Here is a 10,769-nt window from a genome sequence, read left to right on the forward strand (position 1 = left end):
ACTGTCATTGGCTTGTTTAGTTAACACTCGAAGGGGATTGGGCTCTCGGGCGAGATCCCAATTCGTCAGTCACTGGGTTACACAAGTAACCTAGACGTTTCGCTTTCACAACGAAACACAGTGCCTTCACGACATGGCGGTGGCGGCAACAACAATACTACAGCGAGAATAAAAGTTACACCTTCTTTCTTTGTGTGAAAATTTGGGCGGCGTTATGCAAATAGACATGTGGGGGCATGTTAGAACGAGCCGTTTTAGGTAGGCGTGGTTGACTCTTAACTTTTATAAAGAATATCTCTTTAGATTTGAGACTTTAGTCTTCGCAACTTTACAGATTTTCTTTATACACCAAGAGTTTGTAACATTCCAAAGAGAAAGGAAAAACTGAAATCGCATCATATGACCCCTTTAAAGATTTAGAAACAAACAAAAAAACATCTCTGGGTACCTTGTGCCACTATTATAAGAGTCCCAGCAATACTGTGGTGTTGTACATTTGGATAATGTCAATAAAACTCTGTTATCCAAAAACTCACAGGCCTTCCATAGACATATATAAAAAAGAGGAAAAACTTGTCTGAGAAAATGGCCAATGGCAACAGTTGCTAAGGTAGTGAAGGGTCAATTAGTCCTTCTATTTCCACCAGTTTGACCCGTTCAGGCCAATTAGCGGAGCAGTTGCGAACATAACAGGCGGGTATTATCCCATTCACAGCCAATCATAGTGCTAAAGAGGCATTGCCTCGTCACATGACTTTTAGCCTCTTTCTTGCAGTTACTCCTACACATTCACGCTGTGCTTTTGGATCTAATGAGACTGCGCTGAACTCAAGCAAGGGGAAAAGAGACATTGCCTCCCTCTGAATCTTTATCTGCTCTTAAACATTGTTATTTCATTTAATATTTTAAGATTCAATATTTACAGGATAATTAGACAGCATAAGCAGACATGGTTTCTGGGAAAAGGCCCATGATGGATGACACGGACATGACATTTTCAGAATTCATGACACTGATTATTGACATGCTCACTTCCTTCAAGTGTCCTTTGTTGAGTCACAAGCCAATGACAGGCTCAATGTCATGCCAGTGATGGCAAATGTTTATCATTTCATCAGTAATGATCGCTTTCTATGTCTCCAGCACAAAAGAAAGCTGTAGAAGAAGACCATCTCTTTATTTCATATGAAATTCTGCAATTCAAAGAGGTTCTAATGCAGCATGTTATCGACTATGAGCTTTAATGGCAGAGAGCACTCAATGCCTGCTTGCACGGAAGGCTTAAACCTCGCTCACTCGCTCTCTCTCTCTCTGCAAGAAGTCTCCCTCCTACCTAACTCTAACTCTAATGTATAGATCTTCTTGAGAGCCTAATGGGCTAATGCATGTGGTAATATATTTCTGGGTCAGATAGAGTCATGTGTTTATGTGCGATGAGTGTGTGTGCGCAGAGTTCTCAGTGTAATCTTTGTGGCTTCCTTGGGCCTCCGCTGTCCGGATGCAGGGGATCTCAAACCCTTTCCCTAAATAGCCGGCATTCTTTCCCTCGCCCCAAGGAGCCCTGGGGGGAGAGTTGAGGGAAGGAGAGCAATGCTCGCCGTGTCCTGCTCTGGTCCCTGTGACAGCAGGGTCACGGCATGTACTATCGATCACTAGCGTCAGGAGCGAGGCCGAGTGCATGTGTGTGTGTGTTTGTGTGTGTTGCGAACGCTGTCTGCAGAAGAATTCAAATTGTAATGGATAAGCTATGAGACCTTTCCTCCACATTTGGAAAAAAAGAGTGGCAAAACTTATGGCATATGTGTCTATGACATCATGCTCTTTTCTTTGATCTATCCATTAATGTATTTAAATGTTTTAATACATTAATACATCGAAAATGCATTTACACTGACTGAATACACCTCTTCTACAATGAGCAAATGTTTAATTTCTGTAATAAAAATTCACTTTGATATATTTTACATAAAGTCAGAAATGTCAGGGTGATACAACTGATATCATAATGAAGACATTTTTTTTTAAATAACATTCATAAGATTTTGGCATAATTTTCTATTATTATTTGTTAGAAAAAAAATATTTTAACAAAACTCCAGTTTATTTATATTTGAATAAGTACAACAAATCAAAGTCATGACTGTGTTTGTCAAGTCTCTTTAAAATAAAATATATTTTAACATTTTTATGACAAAGCAGTTAGTTCAGATAGTAAAAATTGTAAGTGATGATGTTACTCCCAACAAAATGTAAAATTCATAAATATTTGTAAATAAAAAGAAAATACTGAAATACTGACCAGATAAAAATGTAATGACTAAGATGCGTACACTCACATGTTTTCAAAAGGAGGAAAATAAAATATATTTTTACATTAAACTTGATGATAACACTACTTTTCATTTCTGAGTCATTACATTTAAACTCATAATTTTTATTTTTTTTTTGCTGTCAAATCAAATGAAACCAACATGAATACAAGTACAATAAAATTTTAACCTAGATTTTTTTTCTTTATTATGGACAGTCTTATAAATCATTGACCCATATCACATGCAGTAATGCATCAATATGTGAATACAAGGAATATTTTAAATGCATGCATATGCAGTGTGCGCACTCATGTACATTTCCATAGCCTAAGCATAATCACAGTTGGCGGAGGCAGGGGTTAACTCCACATACTCAGCAGGCAGCTCAAGAAAGCTGACCTGATAGAGGTCAATCTCTCTCTGCGAAGAACAGCAGAGGAGAAATAATGAGAGAGAGAGAGAGAGAGAGAGAGAGAGAGGCAAAGGCAGACGGACATACAGAGGGAGGGAGAGGGGTTGGAGGAGAGAAGAGGTGGCCATTCGAAACCCATTTTCGAGGGCTCTCGAAGAAGTACTAATTGTTTGGTGACTGGAGTACTCTTTAGGGAAATGAAGGCTATCTGGGCATGCCGTGAGGAGATAATGTGTGTGCACATCACTCACCCTTTAATAAAGAGCAGAGTCCGGCTATGTATCAGCCAACCCTGGGATACGGAGGAAAGAAGGGGAAGCGGTAGGGAAGGATGGATGGATTTATCCGTAGTAGAGGAGGGGGTGGGGGAGAGGAGGAGACGGTTTACAGAAGCCAGGCTGCGGAAGAAGAGGGGGCTGAATGGACAGATTACAGTCATTAGAGTGGTAGAAGACAGGGATGAGAGAAAGCAAAAGACAAGGAGAAGAAAGCAGGAATTGTTTAATTAGCAGACAATAACAGGTTTCCTCTTCTCTGGAAGGCTTCAGCCTTTTCCCCACTTTGATTGAAAGCTAGAGAATAGAGATGACTAGAAATGATGGGAGAGGAATGGAACAAATGACGCAAGCCAGACTCAAACTCATGCAGACTATATGAGCACCAAAGCTAAACAGCATTCACCAATTACTAGCTAGGCCTGGGCAACAACTGTACTTACACTGTAAAAAAAAATCTGTCAAATGTACGGTAAAAAACTGGCAGCTGTGGTTGCAAGAATTTTACTGTAAAAAATACAGTAGCAACATTTTAGGGTTTACATATTTAACTTAAATGTACAATTAAAAACCGTATTTCATTAATTGATATAATGTTAATATACCAACCTATTGAATTTCTGAAATCTGTTTTGTACCTTTGTAATACACTGATAACCACTAAAAGCAGGTGCAGGTGGTGAGCAACCAAAGCTCACCACAAGCTGAGAAGGTCTATATATATATATATATATATATATATATATATATATACAGTATATATATATATAGGCATAAGGTGCACAATGTCATTCACACAAAGACTAAACACCATCATGGTGACATACAACCCTAATAAAAATAACTGGTAAGAAAAAACTAAGAAGAAACAGATATTTCAAAGAAAAAACATCAAATTTGAAATGCAACACAGGGAATTCTGGAATTGTCAATTTACGGTTTTTCACTGTAAATTATTAAAAAAAATTCCACTTCCACAAAATTTTATTTTACGTAAAATTATATGAAATGTCTATTACAGTTTTTCTCCGTATATAGTAGGGGAGCTTACCATTAACCATTTAAAAGTTTTTCAATGATTTTGCAAAGATTTTAAGTTGTTGTTTTTTGGCCATTACGTGTCTTAAGAACTTTGCCATTAGGTCAGTTGCCATTAGGTTAGTTAGAATGTTTGATTTTTTTTTTATTCAGCTGTCCATTTTGTAAAATAATAGTTAAATTATTAATTTTATCCAAAACTCAAAAATGTTCATCCTAAGTGACATATATACACACACACTACAAAGTATACTGTATAAATACATCTTACCAAAGCAAGACCCCAAGACAAACAGTTGTCAACTGATAACACATCACAAATGTAAACGTTATATGTGCTAATGTGTTTCAGACAACATATGTGTAGCCTAATAGCACATCTATCATCAGACAGTTTGTCTCCCAGGGTCTCCTTGCTTGACTTAAGTGGCTCCGCTAAAGCTGTATGAATGAATGGGATTTGTTAGTGTGTGTGGCTATAGAGACGCCAAGAGTATGTGTATGTGTGTAATTCCTGCTGGAGTCCATTGTAAAAGCAACATCATCTCTCCCTTTCCCTCTAATCCCAGCCTGTCTGACGGCAAAGTAAACGCCTTTGACGTTTCAAAGGCTTCCCCCATCATGACTCCTGACACACTACACACCCTGACGCGCTATCGCCGTGCCCCTGACAGCTGCACAAATTGGCTGAAAGAGGTGTCTGTGGCGAGCACTTTGATCAGCCGAGCTTTTGCTCTCTTGCGCTCGGTCTGTCTCCATCCCGGCATCGTGTTGCGGAGGCCAGGCCCCTGATCTGCTGAGGAGAACTGGGCCGGGTGGGTCTGATAAGCTTCCACTCACACAGGAAGCTTTTTGTGCAGTCAGATCATGCGTGTGTGCATGACTGCCTGAAGCCATGTCAGGCATGTCAGACACACATATGGTGTGTATAGTTTCTGGGAATTGGGTATATTTATTATATCCAGATTTCATGTAGGGTTCTGGCACACTAAGACACAGCTTTTGGGGTTTATGTGAGTTATGTTAAGAGTTATGTGTGCATCAGTGTTGGGGAACATTGGGTTTAAAAGTAATGCTATACAATGTTATATTACATATTATAAAAAATAAACAATTGCATCACTGAATTTTTTTGTTTTGTTTTGGGCAAAATAACACTTTAAGTTACTTGTGCATAACTTTTGACAAAGTATATATATTTCCATTTATTTATATCAATTAATTCATGTAATCATATTTTTCTGCAAGCAAAAGAGGACGTTTTTTACGAATCAGTAGTGAAGCCGGAAGCAACCAGGACGAATTGAATTCTCGAACGAATTCTCGAGCGAATTACATGAAAGCGTGGAATTTTTAAGGCAAACCGATTTACTAATAATTCTGACTTTCCATATGGTTTGGGGGGAAGAGTCAGGGTACGGTTTACAACGAACCAATTCACTAGAATGACTTTCCAGGCTTAGCTTACACATACACTCGACCGTTTAAGAATGTTGTGAGTGTGTGAATGTGTTTGTTCACTCTTTGGATTCACAGAAATGAAGCGTTTGTTTACTATAAGTTGGAAAAAGAAGCTTGTTACTGGAAACGCTACAACACATAATGAACTGTCATGCGAAGGAAAATAAAGTAATGACGCTACTTTTAGTTACCTATTAACAACACTGCTGGTATGTATGTAATTGTTCATGCAATGTGCTTAGGTCCCAACCTTCTCATATTCATATAAAATCCCCTATTTTTTCATTTGGTACATGAGGCATATATTTCCCTCTATGCACATGTGCACAGTGTGTTTTAATGGCAGTACTTCGTCTTCTATTCCCTGTCTGTGTGTTGTATTCCAGAGAATTCAATGGGTTCATTCATAACTGTAGCCTGAGGGACAGGGGTGTGTGAATTATATGAATGCAGAATCTATTCGAGGCGCGATAGGCCCGTCTGTATGTCTGTCTGTCTGTCTGTCTGTCTTAAAGTCTGTCTGGAGGAAATTGCAGGCTGTGGGGAAGTGCAGGTAATAGATTAATGCCAGGGGAGACTTGCCAGTGTACAGCACAACTGACAGCCAATGATTATCGCAAACAGAGAAAACGCGGGCCAGACACACACACAGTCCATTACATAGACATCACTAGGAAAGCGCACACACACATAAATAATAGCTCTCCTGCCACAGTCTAACTGTCACAGTGATGTTTCTATATCTGACTACCGTGTAAGAAAATATTGAACGCTCAGTGTGTACGCGGTTCAAAAGCCTCACTGAATCTTAGGGTAGAAGCCGTATTTAAACTGACGCAAATTAAAACAAACTGTGAGGGATATAAGTACACTGTAAAAAAAAATTCAACTTTCGAAAAGTTCTACTAACCAATGTAAAAAAGTAGCCTGAACAAAGAATTTTCTGTTTAATTTTTTTGTGTGAACTGAACAAAAATACTCTAAACATGTCACTGGCAAAAGTTGTTTTGTTTACCTTACTTAGATACTCAAGTATTTGTTCACAACATATCCAAATGTTCTCCCAACTTTTCAAATTGAGTCATCTGAACAAACAATTTTACATTGAACAAAATTGCACAAGTTCCCAGCATGCATTGCAGCTTGAAAACATTTTATGTTATTTATTATTAAAATATTATCATTGTTTTAATAATTTATGCTGTTGCTGCTGTTGTCGCTGTCAGTTATCTGTCATGTTGATCAGAGTTAATATTTTTACTGATTTAAAATTTGTTGATCCTCACCATGGTTGAGAATAGTGTGCTGAGGTACTGTATATGTGCATCTCATTATAACTTGTGTAATACATTTGTCTATCAGCATAAATATTTGCCTTTAGGTTTAAAAAGCAAATACTACCCATAGTATGTAGTAGGATTTGGAAATAAACATAAATCCAAAAGACTGGGGATTGTTAAAAAAGATTAGTATTGTTAAATGTTAAAAAATCTTTTGTTGCTCTGACAGATCTTTTAACACTCAGTAGACTGACTTTTATTCAAAGTACCTTGCTAACGATGATTTAGCTGGCAAACTATTGAAAATACTTACAATATACATCCAAACTGGAGTCGAAGCTGCAGGTGCAGTGCGTTCTCTGGACCAATCAGCTGTGAGCACAAGGCCACACTTCAGAAGTGATGGGCGGATTGAAATTGAAATATCGATGCTCTTGTTGAATGGATAGTATCAGTCCTCACATAAACATCGATCCTAATACAGATTATTATGCTACTTATATTACTTATATTTTTATATTATATTAATGACTGGATCGGTCATTGCGTTCTAAACTGCCGACAGGCACCGGAAGTGTTCGAGCCGCCATCTTACTATTCCCTACTGGCAGAGAGCACCATTGACCACCAGCCAAAACACTGACCTAAAATCACCCGATTTGAAGCGAATCAGTCACACAGGATTTATTTTATGTTATGTATATGTAAATTCATTTTTACTTCAGATGTTATCTGCCATGTTTATTGTCTTTTTGGGCAGGATACCTGATATATTTAAATGGGTGTGTCTGCTGCGCACTTGCCGACACAACACAAAATATATATATATCTTTATGTACTGTACGTAATTATGCAGGAATTATTAAACATCCAAAATCGATTCAAATATACAATGAATAATACAAGCCTCTGTTACTATATTGTTCTATGTTGTATTGAAATTAAAAGTTTACCATGCATTGTCTTGGAAATAAAGCTTCATGTCTTGAAGTCCGTACCATATGAAGTCAGCGTTATTTCTCTGAATAAGTTATGATGTGTATATTTTTAATGTCCTGATTGAGCAACATCTATTTCAGACTCTCCAAGATCGCCCAAATATGGCGTTTCACTAGCATTACCGTTTCCATGTAAAATATTGTGCATATATTAATAATTAAACCAACGTTTAAATCATTACCTGCTTCAAAATGAATGTTGTTAATTAAATCATTGTTGAAATAGGCAATTTGCAGTTAGCCTACATTATGAATAAAAACACTATAACAAAATTACATAAACAATGAATAACTGTACAAGGCGAATTAAGGTATATGTGTATATAAAGCATAAATCTTTATTCAGATTTCAGAATGAGCACTTTGTAATTTTTTATACATATGTTAAGGATTTCGTCCGTCGGATGTTTATCATGTTCATCTGATGTAGGCTACGCTACTGTAATGTATATGAACGTAACTTTTTAATAAGCAGGGGAAATTCCAAAGTCCCTTTAAATTTTGGACTGATGCATGCAACACCCGCTGAGTGGCATTAAACAGCTTGAAAGATCAAAGACAATTTTTAATATAACTCCGACTGGATTCGTCTGAAAGAAGAAAGTCATATACACCTAGGATGACTTGAGGGTGAGTAATTTATGGGCTAATTTTCATTTTTGGGTGAACTAACCCTTTAAGGCAAGTCATGTCATTCGCCTCTCGGGCATGCAAGTGCAACTCCTATCTCTTTGAATGGGGAAACATCAAATTCTCCAAAACTGGTCGCCAAACTTACGATTACATTTCATATTTGTAATCACCAATGAAATCTGACAGCAACTGTATCATAAATGTTGTTTATTTTGCTCAAATAGTGTTAAGAAAAGCTTATTTCTCAGGCTAGATCTGCCAGTGCGCATGCGCAGTCCTAGGCACACGTCTCAGAACACTTACTGTTTCTGTAGCAGCCGGGATTTCTAACAGCAGCTGCAGTGACGCTGACTTTACCGATTAGGGATTGGCTCTTTTACTCAGAAGGCGGGGCTTCGTTGGATAGAGTGGCCATATTGAGCGTTGCATTTTTCCCCATTCAAAACTATACAAGTGACATGTCTTGGGTATTCTATAGTCTTTGGGAAATTCCCGACATTAAACAAATAACTGTTTACATTCTAAGGACATTTACATTGTAAGAATGTACAGGGATACTTAAAATATAAAAACGCTGACTTGTTAGGTGATGTTTTCTCACGAAAATCGTATGATTTCCTATTAATTCAATAGAATGTATGGGAATACTAGGGAATGCCAATAGGGTGGCACGGCGGCTTCACTTTAATGACATCATGAGCATTAATACGTAAAAGTTAACTTTGCTGTTTCCAGATAATGGCGTATGAATGATAGGGACTATTTCTTCTTCCGCCGAACGCAAGCGGAAACGCGAGAACATTCACGGACAACGCATGTTCAAGAAGAGAGCAGAGTTTGCTAGAGCTTGAATGAGTTATTTTACTTAACTAAATAACGACCAAAGACAATTTATTATAGACTAATCTGTTTTTGTGATGTTGTAACTGACAATTCAGAAACCAGGACCGGAATTCTATTAAAATGTTTGCAAATACATAGAATGAAGTAAGATAATTTGCATCTTAGGCTTGTTAACGTTTCAATTATTACCAGTCTTTATGTAAAATAAAAATTAAGCATAGCAAATTTACTTAAAATAGGCTATTGCTGAATAGTAAAGTACATTTTATTCATGACATCAGTACTGCTAATTGTCTTTTATAATATTGCTACAATATTACTTACTGCACTTATGTGGTTGGAAACCAAATTAAAAGTCCAGTTTATTCTAGATAAGGTGTTAGAAATTACGATTGTACAATCTATTGAATAGACTGTAGATATCTCCCTCACAGCCTTGTTTTATATTAAATATGGTGTCGACTCTAAGGTTCACTGACTCATAAACTCTTCACCTAAAGGCATGTGTTTAAGCTCACAGTGGCTAGAGATGCCCATTAGAGATTAATTTTTGTTATCTTCAAGTCATGAGATCTTGCTGTTCCAAAGTGCATACTACAGTAATCTAATATAAATCATATACATTTTTAAATACCAACTTGTGCCTTTTTCTGTCTTGCAGCAGTCATATGCCCCGCCCCCTCCTCCCATGGCTCCGCCCAGCCCCAGCACCAATAGCAGCAGCCACAGTGCAGCGGAGCAGCTCAGTAAAACCAACCTGTACATCCGGGGCCTTCCACCTGGCACCACCGACCAGGACCTCATCAAACTCTGCCAACCGTAAGTATCTTTTCCCAGATGTCCCCTATCTGTCGCTGCCTGTTATCCTCTGTCTGTCTGTCAGGATTGTCGTTCTATACACCTACATGAGCAGTAACTCTATACCTATTTATAGTTGCAAAGACAAAAAATACCCACATACAAGAACTCATGCAATCATGTAAATGCACACACAGAAGGTCAGGGAAATGAAAAAAGAAAAAAAGTCACCGTGCTTGGTTACAGAGTAGAATATGGCCCATAAATGGCGATGGCAAGTCAGCATCATTAGAGTGCAGGGAGGTCATTATGAAACGCTGTACAAGAACCAGGGGGCAGCTTGCATAATCTTCTTCTCTGATGACTGATGCAGATGTAAATCCTGTGTGGGGGCTTTCTGCCTTAAAACCTAAGACATTTACTCCAGCGCCATGACCTTCTGTGAATTTTTCAGAATTTCCTAATTTCACCCATACATAGTTGGCCATGAAAATATGGATATGGGGTCAGCAGTTTCTAAGCAACGTTTAAACCAAGGACTGCTTTGTCTTGTGGACCCTACGCAGATGACTGCTATTACCGGGCTGCAGTTAGTTCCCAGAATTCATTGTGATTGTTTTTTAGTTGTTGTTTTTTTTTAGAGGGAAGTGGCAAGAAAAGAAACATTTTCATTAAAAAAAAAAACCTGAAATGCATGCCACTTATATTGCTCCAAATGT

The 10,769-nt window shown here is 37.8% G+C and overlaps 1 protein-coding gene across 2 annotated transcripts in view; it reads left to right on the forward strand.

Moving 5' to 3' along the window:
* Positions 1–10,769, forward strand: part of rbms3 (RNA binding motif, single stranded interacting protein) — a 155,816-nt gene that overhangs the window by 31,457 nt on the left and 113,590 nt on the right. For both annotated transcript variants that reach the window (XM_016292450.1, XM_016292449.1), the window contains exon 2: positions 9,914–10,071. In XM_016292450.1, coding sequence (XP_016147936.1) covers positions 9,914–10,071 — 158 coding nt within the window. The remainder of the gene's footprint in view (positions 1–9,913; positions 10,072–10,769) is intronic.

Source organism: Sinocyclocheilus grahami, unplaced genomic scaffold, assembly GCF_001515645.1.
Source record: "Sinocyclocheilus grahami isolate Dianchi unplaced genomic scaffold, SAMN03320097.WGS_v1.1 scaffold285.1, whole genome shotgun sequence".
Lineage (NCBI taxonomy): Eukaryota > Metazoa > Chordata > Actinopteri > Cypriniformes > Cyprinidae > Sinocyclocheilus > Sinocyclocheilus grahami.